The 23,019-nt window shown below is 39.3% G+C and overlaps 2 protein-coding genes and 1 long non-coding RNA gene across 4 annotated transcripts; 2 read left to right on the top strand and 1 right to left on the bottom strand.

Annotated features, from left to right (window-relative positions):
• The first annotated feature begins 253 nt into the window (after positions 1-253).
• Positions 254-17,945, top strand: LOC103706097 (CLP protease regulatory subunit CLPX1, mitochondrial-like). 2 transcript variants are annotated; one of them, XM_008790100.4, is made up of 15 exons: positions 254-1,185; positions 6,077-6,138; positions 6,977-7,071; positions 7,200-7,279; positions 7,757-7,807; positions 10,560-10,634; positions 10,711-10,788; positions 11,428-11,484; positions 13,579-13,649; positions 13,758-13,857; positions 14,011-14,115; positions 14,336-14,398; positions 14,497-14,619; positions 15,745-15,888; positions 17,813-17,945. In XM_008790100.4, exons 1-15 carry the CDS (start codon positions 346-348, stop codon positions 17,813-17,815), a joined length of 1,947 nt encoding a protein of 648 aa, XP_008788322.2. In that variant the 5' UTR covers positions 254-345; the 3' UTR covers positions 17,816-17,945. The 2 variants fall into 2 exon arrangements, with proteins under 2 accessions (XP_008788322.2, XP_008788320.2); XM_008790098.3 differs by lacking the exon at positions 17,813-17,945 and adding an exon at positions 16,461-16,716 and having other exon boundaries at positions 255-1,185.
• LOC103706096 (fructokinase-2-like) lies at positions 17,396-22,048 on the bottom strand. The gene is made up of 5 exons (XM_008790097.4): positions 21,759-22,048; positions 18,596-19,006; positions 18,146-18,280; positions 17,848-17,964; positions 17,396-17,740 (listed from the first exon to the last, which is right to left on the bottom strand). The coding sequence occupies exons 1-5, from the start codon at positions 21,945-21,947 to the stop codon at positions 17,609-17,611; spliced, it is 984 nt and encodes a 327-aa protein (XP_008788319.2). The 5' UTR covers positions 21,948-22,048; the 3' UTR covers positions 17,396-17,608.
• LOC108511281 lies at positions 19,230-20,586 on the top strand. Its single transcript, XR_001879388.3, has 2 exons — positions 19,230-20,167; positions 20,368-20,586. It is a non-coding gene; the product is annotated as an uncharacterized LOC108511281 (long non-coding RNA).
• Positions 22,049-23,019: the final 971 nt, after the last annotated feature.

Raw genomic sequence — 23,019 nt, 5'->3', positions numbered from 1 at the left:
ATGCTGTACCAGTCCTTCGCTGGCCCAAAAACTCAGCTCATGGTCTTCAGCTCGCCTGTGGTCACGTACAGTCCTTCAGGCAAAAGACCAACTCGGGCCGCCTATTTCTCCCACCTGACTCGCTGCCGTTAACAGTAATTGGCCCATGCTTGTTTGACCGTTGAGGCTCTTTCCACGCCGGTCCGCTTCCCCGTCTAATTCTCCCTCATTCAACGGCCATGATTCACACTCACCAACCGTAATCTTGGACCGCATCTCTCACCGTAATCTTGGATCCTCTCTTTCCCGCATAAAAACTCCTCCCGACCCCCATTCGCCTTTCTTTCCCTCTCTCAATTCAAGAAGATGTCAGCGATTCTCCGATGGAGGAGGCTGAGTAAGACCGCCGCGCGAGGCGTTGCCGCCGCCGGAGGTGGCGCAGCGCCCCGGCACTGGCTCTCCCAGCGGTCGCCGATCTGCACGCGACCCGGGGGGGCCGTCGCCATCGCCGCTGGTGGTGGGCGGCGGCGGGAGCTTCACCGGCAGGAGCGGAACAAGTGGGAGGGGGGTGGAGGCCCCGACGAGCCCACCCCGACCCGGCGGATCCGGGCGGAGGCCCACTGTCCTCGCTGCTCCAGGCACATGCAGGTCCTTTTCTCCCATCGCCCATCGCCGCCGCCGGCCCCTGCCTCCTCCAACCGCGGCGGCGGGTTCCTGGCCGTAAATATATGCCCCAACTGCAAGACCGCCTTCTACTTCCGCCCCCATCGGCTGGTCCCCCTCCAGGGGAGCTTCGTCGAGATCGGGCGGGTCAGAAGGGACACCCCCGAGAAGGAAAAGGGCGGTGGAGGTGAGGATGATGAGGAGATCGGGAATCGGATAAGGTCCACGTTCTTGGAGACCCTGAAGGCGACGTATGGAGGGGAGCCGCCGGAGAATTGGCCGCCCATGCCGCCGCCGCCGTCACCAGGGGGGAGTGGGCTGGCGGTGCATGTGCCGCTGGGGCCACCGATGCCGCCGAATGTGAATGTGCTGAAGGTGGGGGGATACAGAAAGGGCGGGGGAGGAGGGAATTTGGGCGATGGGGGTGAGTTTGGTGGGAAGGAGTGGGGTGGTGGGTCGAATTTAGGGAAGGATCTGCCGACGCCGAAGGAGATCTGCAAGGGGCTTGACAAGTTTGTAATTGGCCAGCAGCGTGCTAAAAAGGTAGCTTTGTTCCCACTTCCTTTTAGATCGCAATGCATATATGGATATCCATGATTTAGGAGGATCTGGAGACAAATCCCTGAATTCTTTTCGTTGATACTTCTAAATAAATATCCAGTGGAATGTATTTGTCATTTTTGGTATAATTCTTTCTTTCTTTCTTTTGACGTCACGCTACTTATATGAGGTGTATAGCTTGAGTACTAATTCAAATTGAACTATCTGTATTTTTTTTTCCATTTTTGAAAGACTGATGACATGAGACTACAATCTAAGAAGAAAAGTAAAAAAATCTAATATTATTCTTTCAATGGGAAACACCTGAGGAAGGAAAAAGAAAATAACTTAGAAAATGGGATTCAATAAGCATGCCGTATGGTTGTTTGAGGGGTCCATGTTTTGCTGTTTGTTAAGGATTTCCATATCTGTAGTTTGGAATCCAATACAATTGTAAGATTCATGAGTTACGTAATTGTTGGCTCTGATACCATGTTGAAAAAGAAAAATAAGAGAAGAGAATTGTATTTCTGCCCATCCTATTACAATGTACTAGAGCAGCCTTTATATAGATTAGGAGGCTAACGAAGTTTGGTAAAACCGACTAAGTTTGGCACAATCAATCACAAATCAATCAAGGTGAAGTTTGGTAAGGCCGTCTAACTTTGGCATAATCAATCAATTAATGGATTCTAACAAGACTAATGATATAGTGTTTGAGCTAGTTCATGATCCTTAGCTTAGCTAATATGATGATTGATTTTCTTTTTAAAGTATAATCAAATTCTAATAGAAATGTTTAAAGGCCTTCCTGATATATGCAGGATCATCCAGGTCTATGAAATTGGGAGTGATTTTGATTAAGTCATGAGGTCAAACGAGTTTCAATCATTCTCTTTTTTTTTTGTGTGGTGGATTCTAACTTGTTCTCTCCTCTTCCCCCTCTTTTTTCTTTGTTATTCTTGGATCCATCAGTTTTGCTTTTCTGTACCTAAGGAAAATTACACTACCAGATCTCCAATGTGATATTCTTGTATTCTTAAAAATACCTTGCGGTCCTGCACATCTGAGTCCGCAACAAATCTGCATCTCTCGCTTCTTTTTTCATATATTATTAAGAAAATGCTTAAAAACCTTAAAGCATAAATTAATTTGAGGAGAGAGGTACCAGGAACCTAGGTAATTAGTGGGAATGGGAGAAACCAATCAACTATAGATGAGTATGTATTCTTATAATGAAAACAGAGCGTATAGGTGGATGTAATAAGTGGTTGTTATTTTTTAACATAGGGCTTGACTAAAATATGCACAGGACTGGATACAATGTCCCATCTCTTTTGTTTCATTAGATAATAATAAATGCCTAAATACATTAGCATTAGAAAGTTTAGAAAGTTTACTCTATTTATGTGAAGAGTAGTGTACAAGCACAACCTACCATCTATAAGGTTTTAACTTATACAAAAGAACAAATTCTTAGGCTGAGAAAGCAATTTCACATTCTTGGTTCCATATGTCATCTATATAACTACATTAAAGGGGAGTTCAGCTCCTCCAACACATGATGCATGCTGAAAATATGACAGCTGGGTTTGGACCCAGATCTATTAAGCAAGCTAGACCCGCTCTCTATATGAGAAGTGGAGGTGGAGGTCAGCATTTCCATTCTCTTGTACACCCCTCACCGCCCCTCTCCCGTCCCCACCCATTCTCCCGTATGGGGAGGACGCCCGATGATATGGTTGTCTGTCCGACCAAGCATGGCCCTGAGAGGGGAGGGGCATGGCCCGCCCTCCTATTTCTCCTCTTCTTTGTGCTAGCACCACCACTACCATCCCCCTTTTCTCCTCCCATGTCTTCATCCTCCCTCACTACTGGAAACCACCACCACCAATGCTATCCTCTCCCTCTCTCTTGCTCCACCCTATCCCTCCTCCTTGAGTGGCTATCGGTTGCTGCTAGCCATCGGATTCGGCGTTCAAAAAGGTTCCTTTTTCCTCTCTGTTTCATGGCCGAGCTCTCACCTCCGCCGCCATCTCTAGTAAGCGGGCTCCGAGCTCGATCTCTCTCCCTCTCCCTCTTTCTATCCCTCTTCCCCCCACGGTTTCCAGTGAGGATGTTACCAGGGCCATCCTCTACTCACGCCTCCCCTATTTCGCCCTCTCGATGAATCAGCAGAAAGACGAGCAGAAAAATTTCCATCCAGATTTATCGCAAATGGCACAATGAAAGCAACGAAAAATCTTGGTGATTTTATGAAAAAATAAGAAAAAATGCAAGACGAGCTAACTCTCCCCTACCTAGATCGGCTCTGTGGCATTCATTCCCAATGATACCACTGTATTCACTCGCGAACTCCACCTTGTTTGCTGCTACTGGTGTTGCCTTTCCCTCTCCCTCCCTCTCGATGTTGACCATGTCCACCTTCATCTCCGTCACTACCCTCATTTGTGCCCTTTTCGTCCCCTACCCCCAAATACTCCTTAGCTGGACCAAGCACATCACAGCCGGCTTAACTGTCCTCTCCGACTTACCCTGCCTTCCCCTTTAACCACCTCTTCTCACATTTGGCGTTGATTTAATGCCAGACACCTCCCATATGCGGAGGAATTGGGAAGCTGGAGGTGGTGGCAGAGGGGGCATGGATTGTCGTCGGAAAAGAGAGAGTGCGGGCCTAAGGGAGAGAGAGTCTATGTAAAGTCTATCTTTCTCTCCTCTTCTTCTATATAAAAGAAATCTTCTTGCTCCGCTCTATTACTGCCTTTTTACCCACTTTAATGCCTGGGTCCACAAGATTAGATGGATCAAAGGATTGGCAGGTACATAGGAAGGTACATTTCTATGAGCACGGAAGATCGGGACTTGATAGATACATAAACTTTTCCTCTCAAAAGCATTGGGCTGCATTTCTTAATGATCCTACTGAGACCTTAGTTGGATTTTTGTGCTTTTAGATTGTAGACTCATGTTTGACTCGAATTATTGTGAGCTGCATTTTTCAAACCTCATTCCTTGGCCAAGATATTCTGTAATTTTTGAAATACTATTTAAGGAGATGTAGAAAGAGTTGGGATAATTTTAGAATTACAAATGTGGTTCCTTAAATTATTAGGATGGACTTTTGAAGTTCAAACACTGCAAATCCCACTCCCACCCGCTCCATCCTTTCTTTTTCCCTCTTAATTGAATCATGATGACTCTCCTATGTTCACATCGAGAGAGAGAGAGAGAGAAACATAAGTTCAAGTTTTTCTTTTTTCTTTTTTTTAATCATGAATAATAGAAATCTAGACAACTACATTAAAGGGGAGTTTAGCTCCCCTCAACGCGTGCCACATGTTAGTGGAGATGGGATGTGACAGCCGGATTTGGACCCAAATCCATCAAGTAGATTGGATCCGCTCTCCATCTGAAAAGAAGGGGTGGACTCCTCCACCATACTCCTGTACACCCCATGACAGCCGAGAGCCTCGGTCCCCCCCCCCCCTCCCCTCCCTCTTTTCCTCTCCCTATGGTCGGCCAAACACCACCACCATCAAACCCTTGCCTCTTTTTTTTTCTGCTATTCAATTTATCCTGCCACGTAGTGTGGGATATTTTCTAGTGGATTATATGGATCAGTTTTTTGTTGTTCATCAGTCATGACCTATGTGCCCTAGAGTACTTGGACATTAAACTTGGCGATGGCTTCCTAAGAAGAAACCCTTAGATACTAAAAAGATCGATGCATAGACATATTCCCACACTCAACAAACTAACCTATGTCTTTGTAACTTAGCTTGTGACTTGTGACACACGAAGGGGATTATATAGGTATGGATGAGAGTGAATTGAGCTAGTTTGAACTTAGGTTGCTAAAGCTTAAAACCTCAAGACTTGGGCTTGGCTCTGGTTTAACTCCTTTAGTCCTTTCCTATCTTGTGCTCAGCCTGGCTCAGATCAGGCTTGACACCTCAAAGCTCACTTGGTCTAAGCTAATCTTATCCAGTCTCTTCCTGTCTCAGGCTCAGTAGTCTCTCAGTTTCTTTTTAGCTCAAATTCGGTTTAACTCAGCTCACCGAGACAGGTTTTGGTTGATCCAGTGCCACATAATGTGCAATTCTAAAGCCCAAGGCTTAATATGACCCAAAAAAATTACTTCCTTTTGCTTATACATAGGTCAGAACGTAATAAGCTTTTCATGACTTACTGGAATCTCTTAGGTCATCAGCTATGATCTTATAATATAAAAATGAGCATGGGTCACCTAAGATTACTCCATCCTAGCTTGGGTTATGCTTGTTATGTTATCAAGAGGACTCAACTCAATATTATGAGCCCAGAATATGAGCTCAAACTTGACTCATAATAAGTCTGGATAGCTTATTTCATTCATCTTTATGTTATATAGAGTCCACTTTTTTGGAAGTTTGCACAATTTAGAGTTTTCTTGCTTGTTTTCCTTTTTTTGTTTCAGTATTTAGTTACTTTGAAATACTGATGCTAATCTTTACACCCTGGATAAGCATTATGATAATTTAAGATGGGTTGGTGAAAATTCATTTTTTTTAGAGGTTCTATGGCACCTTGAAAGGCAATCAATTTTTTTACATTATAAGTTTTCAAGACTTTTTTGCTGCTGTTTCTTGGGTCTCGCATGAAGAATGTGATTATCTCCATCTTTGTTTCTCTAATTGATCGTTTCCTTTCTTGCTAGAGCAGTGACTATACTGATAATTTTCTAGTTGTATGTACCTTTGTCTTTTTTGTCCTTTTATTAAAATTTTTGGATTTTTTTTTGGATCAAACAGTCAGTAAGTTATTTTGGAAATTATTTTCTGTGCTTTTAAAGCAATGAAAGTTTCTGAGGCATTTTGTCCTAATTGTTTTTCCATAATTCACCATCATGTTGCAGGTCCTATCTGTGGCTGTCTACAATCATTATAAACGAATCTACCATGCATCCTTGCAGAAAGGGTTTGTTATATCCTCGTTTTCATTCTTGAGTAGCGGTGGCATTGGGTTGGGTTGATTTAGGTAGGGTCAAAATCCATTTTGTAATTGGGTCCAAAAAATAAAACCTGTGTTAACTCATTTTTCACATAGACCTGTATGCAACCCACCAACACGAGTTAGTGCTTCACGTATCAATTATATACTTTTATAAATAAAACTGAAATGGGGCCAAGAGTAGGGAATCTAGGATTGTGAATCCAAACACACACACACACACGCGAACACACATGCACACAGAGAGAGAGAGAGAGAGAGAGAGAGAGAGAGAGAGAGAGGCAATTAAAGTGGAAAAGGGAACACGATAAATCCCAAACATGGTCTGTTCCACTTTTATTTTCAGTTTTTTCTTCTCTCTCTTAACTACGAAACATACGGCCTTCCTAATCACCCAAATTGAGCCTCAACTAGATTACTGGTATCACTGTTCTAGTGGCCTTATGTGGGTTTAAGGACTTGTCCAACCCATGGGATCCATTAGATCCGGCTGACAAACCAAGCCTGACCCAATTATAATCAGGTTGGTCTTGGTTAGCCTGAAACAAACCTGATTATAAAAAGAAAAATCATTGAAACCTGTTTATTTCAGGAGAATTATGGCGGGTTTGTGGAGTCTGGGTCAGAAATTGCCACCCCTGTTCTTAAGAAATACTCTATCACTGACATATAATTCATGATAATGTCATATTCCTAAACTGCTGAATAATTTGAGTAAGATTTAACACTAGCCTTTTTCAGGTGGTAAAACTTGGGTGATTGCTACTGTTTTGTTCCACACTGAATATGCTGATCTATTATCCAGGTCAGCAGCTGATCCAGGGAATCTCGAGGTTAAAATTGATGATCATGTGGAGCTAGAGAAAAGCAATGTGCTCTTGATGGGCCCAACTGGCTCGGGTACAGTTTCTTTGCTATAATTAAGTGTTTTAATATATTATTGAAGTGCCTGAGGATTGTTTTTATTAAATTTTCTGGGCTTGATGGTTGGCCCTATTTATGCATTGTAATATTATCTGCAAGGACAGGGAAGACTTTACTTGCAAAAACATTAGCCCGCTTTGTGAATGTACCATTTGTTATTGCGGATGCGACAACACTAACACAGGCAAGTTTTTCATAACTGTCTTGTCCTTATTTTATTGAGAATACATAATTTCTTTTCCACTCATTTGCATAATACCTATCTTCTAACTCATTATATGTTTGTATATGTGTTTGAATTTGCTGAACCTTACCCCTTGTGGTATTTCTTTTCCCTGATCATTCAACGGATCTTTTTGGAATTATAATGTGGTTTTCTTATGGTCATCTTAGCTGATATTGAAAATATTGTTCACTTCATTTGGGATCTTCTAATCATGGGTTTATTTTATACATTAACAATTTGTTAATCTTTTCATAAATCAATTGGTACTGATGTGTATATCTCTAGCTTATTGGCTATCATTAGCTAAACAAAACCAAAATCCACACCATTTTTTGAACTTTCTACTTTCATAGTTGTCAAGCTGATGGAAACCTCCTAACCTTCTTAGCCTGGGTTTTCTCTACCGTAAATTAAAGTTTGAAAATCTCTCTGCAGGCAGGTTATGTTGGAGAAGATGTCGAATCAATATTATACAAGTTGCTTACGGTATGATTCTGGATTATTCTATTCTTTGTTTTTTTCAAAGTTATCGTATATGCGAGAGTAATGTCATGTTCTAAAAATAACTTTGCATTATGGTCCCTAGAAGTTGGTCTTTCTTAGGGGCCTACTATTATTCCCTTGAGAGTTCTAGTAATACAGCATGAACCCCAAGTAATGATGGACATGATGGCATTTGAGTATTCATTGGCATTAGAAGGTTGATATTTTAAACATATTTGGGAGATAAATGTCATAAATTTCTTAGATGACACTTGCCTATTACTTTAACCATATTGAACCATGTTTATGAAATGTACTTTAACTATTGCTTTATAATATTTTATCAAATAGTATTACTTTATAATACTTGAGACTGTTAACTAACCTTTAGACTGCAAATGCTTACGCTGCTAAAACCACATGCAGCCCAGACCATGCATGACCCAAGAACAAGTCAAAATTGTCTCATCTATTAACAAGTCAAGAGAAGAAAAGAAACAGGTGGTATGAAGAAAAAATTGGCCTAAATGGGGATTTGAACCCATGACCTTTTGATACCAACCTTGGCGAATTAGCTCCCACTCTATTGATTTAAAAAATATTTTCAGGGTCGAACCCAGTTGTAATTGTCAAAAATTGTTGGTAGAGCTTCCATGTAAATGACAATTTAATTGACAAATTTGTGAAGATTTTAAGGTTTCTCTAGCAAAACCTTAAGGCTTGGAGCTAGTTAAATGGATTGAAAAATGATACACAAGTTATAAAAGGGATTCTTAATTCATTTGTTTAATATTAGCCAATTTTAAATGCTCTATGTATGTGTATAAACATATTTTAAACAAATAAAGATTTCTTCAACTAAATTATAGGGAGCACGAATTGTTTATCACCCTAGATATCTGTGATGTTAGCTATTTGGCAATATAAATTATCATGAATTTCATGACAAAAACTGCAAAAGGGACATATAACTATGTTTACACATCAACAATGTATTTTAGGAGTTGCAAAGTTATAGGTAGTACTGTTTGAAGCTCGAATGCTATGGGTTACTTTGATTTATAACATTTCATCCAATGTATTTTTTTGGTTATCATGATCAAAACTCCAATCCTCATAAAATAAGGCACAAGAAAACCACTAGGGGAGATTCCAGACTGTTGGAAAAGTGTGATACAAGAAAGCATTTTTCTGCTTGGGATATATCCATGTGTATTAAAGCAATACATGTTGACACAGAATGATACACATTAGTACAGGGTGGCACACAGGTAAAGAGGTACACATTTCTGTGCCCTAAGGACAACCTTTTAGCAAAATACTGCTTGTGATTATGATATGATACACATCCACTTTTTTTGAGAGCGAGAGAATATGTGCACTTAAAGTTTATAGTGAAGCAATAATAATGGCATAAGCTGGAGAATCAAGATTTCCATTTTACTGAACATGTTAAGTGGAGATGGAATTCTAGGGTGTTCTGTCTTATGGTACATTATGGAACATGACCTCCCATACTTGAATGATTGGAAAGGAGTAAAATTTTGTAAATTGTCCTTTTGGTGCAGAAGGGTGGTTCGCTGATATATAAATTTGGTTAGGGAGAAAAGAACAATTTGAAGGAGTACCATGCATCATAAACATGGAGATAGAGTCCACTTCAATTGGTTCCCCTTGTTTTGGGGGTGACGAGAAAATAATTCTAATTTGGCCCTATGGGTTTCCCTAGTGTTTTTTTTTTAATGTGTGTGTGTGTATTTATGTTGGTTCTCAGGTCTTTTAGCTATCTGTGCAGGGAAAGGAATCGGTGTAATGTTTAATGATTTTTTTTTAAATCTAAAAGAGACATGAAGATTCCACCATAATAAAAGGGGCTATGGAACTCTTGGACTATTGAAGGTTGAGTGGAATCCAATGAGGTAATGTTGGTTTTATTTATCTGAACTGAAGCACATGGAATGGTTTTCAGGTGCGGGGGTGGGGAAGAAGGGCTCTCCAGAATAAAATAAAATAAAATAAAATATCGAGTATGGAAGCACCTAAGAAGTGGGTGCTGCAGCAAGTTTCCTAAGAGATTACCAAACTGATGCGGCAACCTAGGTAGAAAAGTTGGTTTGTGCTCGAACTTCTCTTGGCCTTGTGTTTGTTATTGTAGGATTGCTATTTTCAGCCAGACTGCATGCCATATTCGTGTTTTGTTGTGTTGTAGTTGGCTTTAAAATTTGTTAGGTTTCTGAAATCACAGATACTTTATGACGTTCTCTTTGTTATCTGAAGAGCCTTATTACATCTCCCTCTTATTAAGAAAAATGGTAAGTATATATATCCATTCCACAAACTGTGATTTCCTCTCCTTTTTCTGTCAGAAAGATTGAAGTTTAGGCCAAAAAGGGGAGTGCATTATGATATGATATAATAAGAGTCTGTGCATTGCATAAATCATGCACAGACTTCATTGCTGCTTTTTGATGAAAGAAATAGCTGGGAGTTCTTATACTTGGCCTTTTCGTTTACACCTTTAAGTAGATATATGTGGGGATTCAATAGTAAATTGCATACTATTGATACTAAGATACAACTATTAGCAGATGCACCATGCTCTTTTGTCCAAGACTTCTGCACATACTCTTTGCTTTCAAATCAACTTTAGCAACTTTCCGGGTATATTTACTATTATTTTATCATCTTGCTAGCACTTTTTATTGGTAGGTTTACATGTTCACTCTTCCACTTCAATTTTTGTCACTATGTTTAGGTTGCTGATTTCAATGTGCAAGCAGCTCAACAAGGGATAGTGTATATTGATGAAGTTGATAAGATCACTAAAAAGGTTCTATGATTGATAAAATCATTTGTTATAGTTGCATCTAGATAGCGTTATTATTCAACAATATTATCTTTTGCAGGCTGAAAGCCTAAATATCAGTAGAGATGTATCTGGTGAAGGTGTTCAACAGGCATTATTAAAAATGCTAGAAGGAACTGTAAGTCTGATATCATGCATTACATTGTTGATTTGGTTTCATTTGCCCTCTCTCTCCCTCTCCCCCCCCCTCCCTCTGTCTGTCAAGTTTAACTCTGAAATGTGCTTCATGTAGATTACTTGACCCTTGGTGCATGCCCTGTCACTGTATTATGTTATTTCCAACAATAACAATGGAATAATAAATTGGAATAATTTCACAACTTGCATCTGCATAAATTGTTTTCCTTTCTTCCATACATGACTTGCATAATTTCTCCATTTTTTAAATAAGTTTCTCGGAAACCTGTTTTCCATTTGTTCTATACAATCTTTCTTTTGTTACAGTTGTTATATCCAAAATGTTTTATGTCCAAAGACTTGACCAAAAATTATTTCTGGAACCTATACTTTTGAACTTAACATTGCTAGATTATGGTTTAAACTTTAAATATCACTAATCTTATTTATTTTTTAAATATGAAAGTAATTTTGACTTATGTGATGAATGTATTCTTCTAGTTTTGAAAGAAAAAGGAAAAGAATGCCTTATTTTGAAATGAATGAATACTGTCAGTTATAATTATGTTAGTTACTAAGTTTGTGGTAAGTGAGAGCCTTGTCTTATCTTTTGAATTCAGTTGAACATTTTATTGACCAGATAGTCAATGTTCCTGAGAAAGGAGCTCGCAAGCATCCTCGTAACGACCATATACAGGTATTATAAAAATTATACATTTAAATGATGTATGTGTTTTAAGTATTGTATCGGCACTCCATTTTTGGAATCTAGACCCGCATGTTTATTGTCCAAGTTCAAGCTGCTCCTCATAGGATGACCTGGATTTTTTTTTTATCTCCTTCATAGTCTGGGTTGCATGCACATATTTCACTTGTATCATGAGTCATGACCATTCATTTTTACATCAAAAACCATAGCATCTTTTATTCTTTCCTTTTTATAGGTCAAAGTTTGCTGAAAATACTGGTTCATGCTTTATTGTCTCGCAGCTGTAGATTGACATGGTATATGGTTAAATCTTGAATTATTGTGCTTAAAGATTATTTGAACCTCGTTTTCAAGTTATCCTTGTATGATAAAGATTTATCATCAACCAAACATACCAAGGACCATAAAAAGACACCTACCCAATTCAGAAGAGAAGGTTAGAACTTAGACTAGTTGCATAGATTTGAAAAATATTTTTGAAAAATGTTTTCTTGCTTTTTCAGAGCATCACCCCTTTAAATAATAGATTATTGAAATTAGTTGCATTATGGATTGAGGAACTGGTACACAGCCATCCTAGATTGGACTGGTGAGAGACTGGGTCCTGGGATGGCTACAGGAACCCAGGTTCATTTGAACCCAGCATCCCAATGTCCTGGTTGATATCAGCTGGATCAACTGGGTCAGTGACTGGGTTAGCCTGTGCCAACCAGATCAAATCTGGGACTTGGTGAAAAAGCCCAAGGCTCTGTCTCTAATTTCGCATGAGAGATAGAGAAGAAAAGAGAAGAGAGAGAGGAAGACGGGGAGAAGAAGAGCTCAGCGTAGGTTTTTGCAAATATTTATTTAAACACCAGTGCTGTGGCCAGCATTGGTGGCATTAATCCAAATAATAGGCTCAAACACCCTACCATAATCCTAAAACCTGAATTAATCGGGGCTAATGGCTTTATTCACTCCTCAATCAAGCAGTGCCTTCTATTTCCCATTAGTTTCAAATATTTCTTTCTGTATTTCTTCTTATTATTGGTAGTTATTTGTATTAGGGCAAGGTTGGGCCTAGGAATAGTCTTCAGTACACAACAGATCCATAGAAGGATTTAGTAACAAATATAGCATAGGATGATATAGTTTAATGAACATTGTTTTCATACATCAAGTAGAAATGATGATGCTCTCTCTCTATTTTTGTCTCAGAAATATATCTGATTAGAAATATTCACAAAAATGTCTTTCTAAATAAAGTTTAAAAAGGGAACATTTCACCTGAGAAGTTTTGGGGAGAATCAATGTCAACATAATACTGCAAATTATAGATTCTTTAGCTTACGAAGCCATAAATGCCCAGCCTATCCTAACTATTTAGAGTCAGCTTCATGGATCCTCATTTGCCATGTAGTCCTTTTTGGAGTACCTCCAATGTTAAGTCAAGCTTCTCCATATCTTTCCTCACGACCACTGTCTGTGTACCTTAGGACTTTCCCTCCTTCCATACAACCTTCAACACCAATTTAGTTGGTTTATGAAGCACTGATCTAAGATTTAGTGATGATTGGTATTAACAAAGTGCCGTAAACATTGCAGTTCATGGGCTTCTATGTGGAATTCTTAAAACAAGAAAATTGAGCATTCACCACCAAAAAAGAAAGGAAAATCAATATAAAATTGTCTTCATATACAGCTCTACTATAATATTGTTGATTGATTTATATTTATTTTTAAAAAATCACATGAAGTGCCTTGTCCACTTGTTCCTTGGTTAATAGTTTTGCACAAGCTCTTGAGTAGTTATGAAATTGCCTTTTTTTTTTAAGCTTTGTTTTTGTAAGTTTGAAGCCAATAATTAAATAAACTCTGATCAAGTTTTGCTTCCCATCTTTTTAAGTGTCTCAGCAATCAGTATTCAAGAGTCAAAAAAATAAGAGAAAAGATGATCTGAGCAATCATGTGTAGAGTCAGTTTTCAATTATTCTTTGGGTTTGTTGTAACTTTGCAGTAACATGACTTCATATTTGAATCACTTCACAGATACTTTAGACTGGTTTTACATGTCTTAAAAACTAATGCTTGTGCTTTCTGCAGATAGATACAAAAGATATTCTTTTTATATGTGGTGGTGCTTTTGTTGATTTGGAAAAGACTATTTCAGAAAGGTAACACTGATTCATGATGTTAGATATGTGCATCGGTCTTCTCTGAAAACTCTGGTGTTTGTACCATAGAGGAGTTTGAGGAAGGACTGATTTTTCAATATTCAACAGACGGCATGATTCTTCAATAGGATTTGGTGCCCCTGTACGTGCAAACATGAGCACTGGTGGGTTGACCAATCTTGTAGTGACATCATCCTTACTGGAATCAGTAAGTATTCATTTTAAACTTTTACCTATGTTTTTTATTTCATTTCTAGAAGTGTACAAATCTTTTTTTTCCCATGCTTTAACAAAGCATGAGCATTTCTTCTCTTACATATCTCAATACATTTAACATGGAAGAAATATATTATTTTTGTAGGTTGAAAGTAGTGATCTTGTAGCATATGGTCTCATCCCAGAATTCATTGGACGCTTTCCAATTTTAGTTAGTTTGTCAGCTCTAAATGAAGACCAACTTTTTCAGGTAACTTCCAATCTGGACAGCATCTTCTGTAAATGCAGTGCTCACCTAAGCTGGGTTCTAGCTTTCATTTAAAACTTTATTTTTGTACTAATTGATAGAGTTAAATGAATATCTAATCAAACTTAAAATGGTATTTTTTTCATTCACTCACAATTTGATGCTGGCATTCGAAGCTGTTGGTGTGAAGCTATTCACTTAATTTAACCTGATATGACTTCAGGTGCTAACAGAGCCAAAGAATGCTCTTGGCAAACAATATAAGAAACTGTTTAGCATGAACAATGTAAGTGTGTCCCATTTATGTAGACGGTTTAGCATTCATTCTATGTTCCTCTAAAATAAGCTGCTTCTTACCTTGGCTTTCATCGTATCATCCTCCAGGTTAAACTGCATTTCACAAAGGCTGCTCTTAGGTTAATTGCAAAAAAAGCAATGGAAAAAAATACAGGTGCACGAGGCTTAAGAGCTATTTTAGAAAGTATTCTTACTGAAGCTATGTATGAGGTATGTTTGTTCGCTAATATTAATATTTCTTTCTCTTTTCTCTTTTGTTTCTAAAATTTTACCTTGTTAAGCAGTAATTAAAACAATTGCTTTAAAGTGCTCCACAACGTACATTCCAATTGACTTAAACCTCTAAGAAGCTTATAGTTAAGAGTTTGAATGTGCAGGAGACTCCTGAAATTATTTTTGAACCTTTGATCATAACTCCTCAACTTCAAATTGAGCTTGGGTTTGATGCCTTTAGAACATGTTTGAATCTAAAATAATAGCAGAGAGCTGAAAATTTGGTGTAAAAATTAGTTACCCTTTAAAATATATTTGCAGTTTAGTCTATGCATGTGACACCAAGTGGATATTTATATTTTCCCTTCCCATAGGCATCAAACATTGTTGAGCAAGTATGACCTGATGGTCTGCAAGTCTGTCTGAATCAATAATTCGGCCTGGTTTTACCAGCTTTGGCTGAATCTGAAAAGTGGGCAGAGGTTGAACTGCATGCACTTTCAAGATCGTAGACCTGACAGAGCTAACACAGGTTGGATCAAATCCTACCTTGGATGTAATGAGGTCAGGTAGACGTAAGCAGAACTTGATATCAGAACCATTGGATTTACTCCTATTCCACATTCAATTTCAGTTCCCAAGCTGATGCTTTCTCTTGGCCTACAAAATTTTTCCCTGCCTGACCTGATAAGCAGGCCTGTTCTGGACCCTTATCCATTTCAAAAATTTTAAACCATGTTGGATTTTGTTTGGGCCCATGCATATTTATAATGATATATTTGTTTTCTTCATCTTGTGCTACTAGAGAGGAACAAGAAAAGCTAACCATCTAGGTCAAATTTCTGCACTAGCAGTGCTATGGCAGCCTATGCCTCTCCAAATACATTTGAAGCCTTTTTGCATGCCCACACTGATTTCATGCATTTTAACCATTCTTACGATCTCCAATTCAGTAAAAAAAATTTTAAAAGATCATAAATATATGTAACTGGTTGATCCTGTTAAATTCTGGGGAAGTATTTTAATTTATGGGGGTCTTCGTTTTCCATAATTGACATGAAATTAAAAATTTATTGGTGCCCTTGGTGGTACTCCATTTTCTTGATGCACATTTTTTGCCAGATTCCAGACATGAAGACAGGAAATGAGCGAGTAGATGGAGTTGTGGTGGATGAGGAGGCCATTGGTTCTCTTGACAGACCAGGATGTGGAGCTAAAATTCTTCAAGGAGATGGTGCATTAGAACACTACCTTTTACAAAATAAGGTGAAGGAACCACCCCACCCCCCTCTCTTTCCCCTTTTCTTTTTGAGATTTTGGAGGAGATAATCCCCACCTTTTATACCCTATACCAACCACACCCATAGGAGCCCGACTCCATCGGGAATTGAACCCTCGCCCCTTACCTAAGTAGCAAGGCATGATACAATCCAAGTGCTTGGATGCATGAACCTTTATAGGCCATTTAGTAATGTTCATGTTTTGAAGTTTAAACAATAGGAGTAACCAAAAGCTGATTTTCTCTTTCTTAATATATGGAGAAAACTAGTGTTTCAAGAAGGCTATCATTATTTTCGAAGCCATATTATGCATCAAGTGCATGCAAATGACTCATTGGTTCAAGTGAAGATTTACTAAAGTGAATGAACCTCTCACCATTAGGCACAAATTAACTTCCTGACACGTCCTTAATTTTGGAAAAAGAAAAAACACACTTCCTTATCACCAGCCTCCAAGCTTATACCATTCTACCGCTGCTAAAACATATTCCTTCAATCTTGTTTTTCTAGAGAAAATGTTTTATCTCTTCAGTTTGTAACATAGAGTGGTGACTGCAGGCAGACACTAACCAATTGGAGGGTGACTTGGAGGGAGAAACTGAGCTTGCATCCAGAGCCTTCAGCTTGTGATTTTTTGATCAACTTCATTAACCTGAAACGCCTCAGTTTCGCTTGTTTTGATGTAATTATCATTGCTGTAAACAAACATTCCTTTTTAACAAATCCTTGTATACGAACATTGCTTTTCAACAAGCAATGTTATGCTAATTTAATGTACATGTACCATTTCTCAAAAGCTTTGCACTCTATTGCTCAAATCATCTCTCTCTCTCTCTCTCTCTCTCTCTCTCTCTCTCTCTCTCTCTCTTTCTGCCATATTTTCAATTCAGAAAAAAAAAAAACATCACATGCAACAAGCACATCAGTCTCAACCTCAAAACAGCACTTCTCTTTATGCTTGGCACCATAGGTTTCAACCCTAGTAGCCATCAATTCAACTGTTTGAATGTCGTGTCTGACACCACTTTACTCATATTGCCTTGCCTGACTCATAGCTGTAGTTGATTTAATACTTGGTACAAACTTGTAGATCATTCCTTGATTAAGTTTGTACTAAATTTACAGCAATGCCATTCCATTGAACAAATTGCAGATCGATCCCTATATGCACCTTCAATATTTATCAAGAACTTCTGAGCTTTTCTTGTTTTGCTGAGGTAGACTATTCAAATCTTCATTGGTGGAGCCATTTAACCATGAATATAAATAGAACAGTATTTAGTGGGTTCCAACTGATCTGGTTGGTAAATGATCTAAGTTCAAATCCTGCCTGAACCAGTGTGGTTGGAGTGTTTGGTTGGAGGGTGGTTGAGTTTAACCCTCTCCTATTTCAGAAAAAACAATATCTAGCTCACAGTTAGGCTGTTCATTCGAACAAAACAATCAAAGACCCCATTGCATTTCAGCCTTCTTAAAATTTAGTATATGGCGTATGATCACAACATAATTTGATTTAGGAAGAGGCAGAACAAAACAATTGATCAGTTACAACTATATCTGCAGTGTTCTCAGAGTACATGGTTATAATAGATGTACCATCATCTGACCTCATTTTCTTTACAAACCTAGTAACTAGGAGAATGCATCAAAACCAAATAACAAGAAAGCTTTAACTTCCCTTAAGTGCGTCGTTGCACTTCGAGGCCCTACTTTCCCTTTGCAATGAGCTCCTGAGCCATGGATGTGTTTGGGAGGGCTGGAATCGCTCCTTTCTGGGTGGTGCAGATTGCTCCGCAGGCATTGGAAAATTTAAGCACCTCCTTCAGCTTTTCTTCATTCTACAGGTACAACGCAATAGTTACTGTGAATAATGACAATGATGCTAAAAGATTATATACTATTTATTACAGTAAAGAAGCTGATTACAGAGGGAAGAAGAAAGTACATGGAAGAGGGAGTCGTCTTTGGCAATGGAAACCAGAAGGGAACCAACAAAAGCATCGCCTGCGCCTGTAGTGTCCACTGTGTTCACCAAAAACCCAGGTATCTGTCCTTTGAAATTCTACACATTTACAAATAAAAAAACAACAAAGGGAGAAAGTCAGAACCCACTAAGTTGAAGATATAAAATTTAGACACTTTTTTGAAACATATGCTACCTACAATTCCAAGCATGTATAACTTTTTCCTTTTATTAAAAAATTACTTCAACAAATACCAATAGGATGTTAAGGACAATATACCTTAGTGAAGTACCTGCATCCCTTCTCACCATCTGTGACAATAAGCATCTTCAACCCATCATACCACAGCTTCATAACAACATCCTCGCTCTCTGGATCTCCTTGTGTCAGGAAAGCCACCTCATCATCACTAACCTGCCACAACAAAATAACCAAAGTTTAAAATTGAAAACCAACTTCGTACCTCATCATCTGGATGCATTTCAAGCAACATGAAATCTTGGATGATTGCATTTAGTAACATAAGACACCACTACAAACCAACTTGCAATCCATATATCATGGGATGCCACCTTCCGTCTTTGCTAGAAATTCAGCTTTGTCTTGGCTAGCAAGACAAGAGTGGCCATGACACGCTCGGCCAGAGCATACAAGTGAGGCTTCCCAACAAAATATCACCAAATTAAATTTGTTAATTTTTTTACATACAATGACTAATATATTTACTACCTTGATGAAGTCAGCCTCCTTCCAGATGCTCATAATTCCATCTCGAGCTGCTTCCTGAGATGGCCATAAGGGGAGCCTCACGTTGGGGTCGTAGGACAAGAGGATGCCAGCCTCCTTCGCAGCACGCATGGCGGCAAGATGAGCAGATCGGCAGGGCTCAGCTATGAGACTAATGGAGCCATAGTGGAAGATCTTGGCGCTGCGAATGAGGGAAAGCTTGAGTTCCTTCTCAGTCAGGAGCATGTCTGCACTGGGGTTGCGGTAGAACATGAACTCCCGCTCGCCATTACTCTTCAGAGTCACAAAGGCCAGGGCGGTGCGAGCATGGGGGTCGAAGAGACAACCATCAGTGTCCACCCCACTTTTCTTCAGTATGTCAACTAGCATGTGTCCAAACTCATCATCACCAAACTGCAGGGATGGAAGAAAAGTGTTAGAGAACCAAACATATGAATCACTTGGCACTGGTGGAAACAGAAATGAATAGCAGATAAGCATCTCTTTTCTACCAACGTTTCTACTACTCATTGCTACATAACATTGTCACTTTCATCAATAGTAGCATCAGTAGAAGTCTAAATTTTCTGAAAAAAAATTAATTATTAGTTTGCAAATTGAGAACATTTGGCAGATTCTATTCAAAATTCTCTCTTCATGTGATAAAGAGCAGAACGTGCTGAGTTCTGGGTCTTAGCATTGGAATACATTTCTAGTCACTATTCTCTTCTACTGCTGCACCAATTATTCACTTTATTCACCCAGATCTTTAAAACGATGTAAGTGACAAATGACTTGATCCACAAACTTGCAGTAGTTGCCAGGAGATTAGGCACACAATACCAACACAATTTAGTAATATAATACATTGATGAGAAATATGAACAAGCACAATAAAAGTAAATGTTAGAAGCATCCTTTTTTTAGGTAAATTAGATGTGTACTCTAGTATCGAACTGCAATAGGTATTTACTGACTCATGATATGTTTCAAAGATAATAGTATCAGAACATGTATATATTCAGGTGTGAGAGCAGAGGCCACAGATTTCTCCACTACCCTCTCCCTTTTCACTACCTAGCAACACTGAGCTGCATGGAGTATATGTAATGGATAAGGTGATTGGAAATTGAAAAACATGGCCTAAGGCAATGTTTGTTCAATTATCCTATCCTTTGTGATCTACCAAATAGCTGGGAATTAGTAAAGAAGGTGAAGAGAGGAGCTCGAGGAATTGGGGAAGAAGCCTTATTTCCCTCTCCCTATTTTTTGAGTTATCCAACTAAATGTGGTTCAGAAAATGAGCCACTACATCTGCATGTACCATCACACAATGCTTCTACAATGCCCCGGTTGTTAGATATGAAAACCAAGGGCTATTATTTATTATTTTCACCGTATGTTATATTGACATTTTTACTGTTCATTAAACTTAAATAATTTCCATTGAATTTTACAGGAACAAAGTCCAGCTATTGGGCTTGTGTGGGCAAATTTATAGCTGTTGAAACAACAAATTATAGTTTCAAAGTGAGACATCTATTTATTTGGATCTCCGTGTCTTGATCTAAACAGGTGATTTCTTATCCAGTATCTAGAAAATCTCAAGATTGCTTTTCCAGTATCTAGAAAATCTATATTGTGGCTCGCAAGCCTTGTTAAGTCAGCTGAAGAACAAAGAAAAGGAAGGGGGAGAAAGAGAAACTGCCACCTTATTGTCCTCAACAGATGTCCATGATCATCATGACTCCTAATTATTTTTCCGACTCATTCAGGTATAGGGCCCCTACATGCATCAAATCAAAGTCGTCACATGAAAACAAACATGTATTTACGCTATAGACTGGGGATCTCCATCTACTTTTGCATGGTCTATTGGTCTTTGCTTATGATGAGCATGACATGGTTTAATGTTGCTTTCAATTTTTATTCCATTTTGACAATGGTGGCATTGTGTTAGTTTTGAATTATTTTAGTAAGAAACAGATTACAAACTTGGATGGCCAAATTAACAGCCGCTGCAATCCAATAGCCTGGCAATGACGACACACTGGCTTGTTTTTTTTTTTTGGTGGACTCACATTGGATATAGCCCATAAAACCAAAAAAAAGTATAGAATACAAGAAAGGAGGAACAGACACATAGTTCTTCCATACAAAACTATCGGAATAATGAGCCGCATAAGATGCTATCCAGTCTGCAGCACTATTCCCTTCTCTGTAGACATGTGCACATGATGGTTGAAATCAGGTACGAAAATTTATTATTAAGGGCATGCAGCTAGCCGGTATGACCAAATGAAAATGCCGATCAACCATACCGAGTCCAACTTGTATTTGACGCGAAGGTCAGCTTATAAAAATGTTGCCAGGTGTTAGTCTACTTATGCCCACTAGTAGGCATGAGATGCACATCATTTGAATGGTATCGTATCTTAATTATATTGCCTAATGTTTAATAACTTATGTGATTGCATTTCATTTTAATATATAATGAAATTCTCTCTCTCTATATGTATAGATATAAACTGCAAGAAGCAATGGACCCCACACCAAGAGTTAATAATTCCTCGTGGTTCCGGCGGGTTGTTACTATCCTAATGCTTTAATTATTTAATATAAGAAATATAGTCAACGCACCGAACTTTTTCTTGGCGTTAGTGGGAACCACGGAAGGTGCCGTTCCTAGCCGTCCGTCTGATAGGTTTACCGCCATGAAATGAAAGGGCCCACCTCACCGAATCAATTCGCGCGCCCGCGCTCGCATGACGTGACTTCCGCCGGCTCTCCGATGAAAACGTTTGCCCTCCGGCAATGGCTTCCGTCACCTCCGATCTAGATCGGACGAGCCAGAACAACTCCGATCGTGACTTCCGACCGGCTCTCGGATGAAAACCCACGCCATACGTTTGCCCTCCGGCGAAGGCTTCCGTCACCTCCTATCTAGATCGGACGGTCCAGAACAGCTCCGATCTCGACATCAGCGCGACTTCCCGGAACCCAGGGAGGCAGGGACAGACCGACGAGTCACGAGCTCCGGTCAGGGATCTCGTATCCCCACCGCCGGTGACCGCATATAAAGAGAGTAAGAGAGAGAAGCGTGCGTGCGTGCGGGTGTTGGTGGAGTGGAGCCAGATCAGATCTTTATGTGGGGAGGGACGTTTACCTTGCCGACGAAGGCGGAGCTGCCGCCGAGCTTGGTGATGGCGACGGCGACATTGGCCGGAGCGCCGCCGGGAGCCTTCACGAACCCGCCGGAATCCGCCAGCGACATCCCGGCGACGTCCGGCACGAAGTCGATCAGCATCTCCCCAAACGAGACCACCAACGGCGCCCCCTCCGATCTGTTCGCCATCTCCTTCCTACTCGATCTCAATCTCAAACAAGGCCACAACAAATGGAGAGAACTTCAAACAACACCAAAAAGAGAAAATAGGTGAAGAGAGGAAGGAAGGAGAGATGACGGGGATGACAGGGATGGAAACAGGGGTACTAGTTAGAAAAGATTTACAATAAAAAAATAAAATAATAATAATATTTTTTTTAAAAAAAATATTGATTTGTAATTAGACTTGTTAAATTATTCAACAAACTGAATAATCTAATAACTGATTTAAAAAATATTTATATCTTCAATGTGCAACTATATAAGTTCTATATTTTAATATAAATCTTTTTTTTTTTTTACAATCAGAATAAAAAAGGATGGATCAAAAAGAGGTTCGGGATGAAATCAGAGTGGATCTGCGGTAAAGCGGAGCCTCCGGGGGTATGGCGGCTAAAATAGATCAACGTCTTTCATGCAGTGCCAAATGTTGCAAAATTATTCTAAAGTTTGAGACGAGAATTCATCAATTTTTCTGAATATGAATGCTTTCAGCTGAAGAAAGTTGGTAAAATTTTTTTATAAAATAACGTAGATAGATTACTTTTCTATCCTTCTAGGATGATTCTCATATTTCATGAGTCGCCACGCGGGCTTCTGCAACTGATTTGCCTATATTCGCTGCAAAATTTGGCAGATAATTCCTTGTTTAACTATATGTTTTTATGGAAAGTAGATTCTAAGGTATTGATCGAGGGATTAGGAGAAGATTATGGTACATTCTTTTCCTCACGCTTTCGGGTTGGCTCTTGGGGTGGGGTCCAATCTTGCGGTAACGGCATTTGCGGCGGCGATTTGCTGTCCCGGCTTGAACAGCAAAGGGTGCTTCCTTGTCTAGCCTTCGATATCAAGGCCGATGCTCCGTACGATCAGGATTGCAGGGTGGAGGATTTATTTAAGGGTGTTCCCGCCGTGTATTACGAGCTTTGGAAACAAGCCCTTTTGCACGTGAGGTGTTTGGTTCGGGGCGACGCGATCGAGATCTTTGTACTGCCGCTCGGTGGTCCCATTGGTTCTACTCATGTTTATATAAATAAATATT

The sequence above is a fragment of the Phoenix dactylifera genome, chromosome 1 (genome assembly GCF_009389715.1).
Source record: "Phoenix dactylifera cultivar Barhee BC4 chromosome 1, palm_55x_up_171113_PBpolish2nd_filt_p, whole genome shotgun sequence".
Taxonomy (NCBI): Eukaryota; Viridiplantae; Streptophyta; class Magnoliopsida; order Arecales; family Arecaceae; genus Phoenix; species Phoenix dactylifera.
The sequence above is the reverse complement of the archived record's forward strand: the minus strand, read 5'-3'. Positions and strand labels throughout refer to the sequence as shown.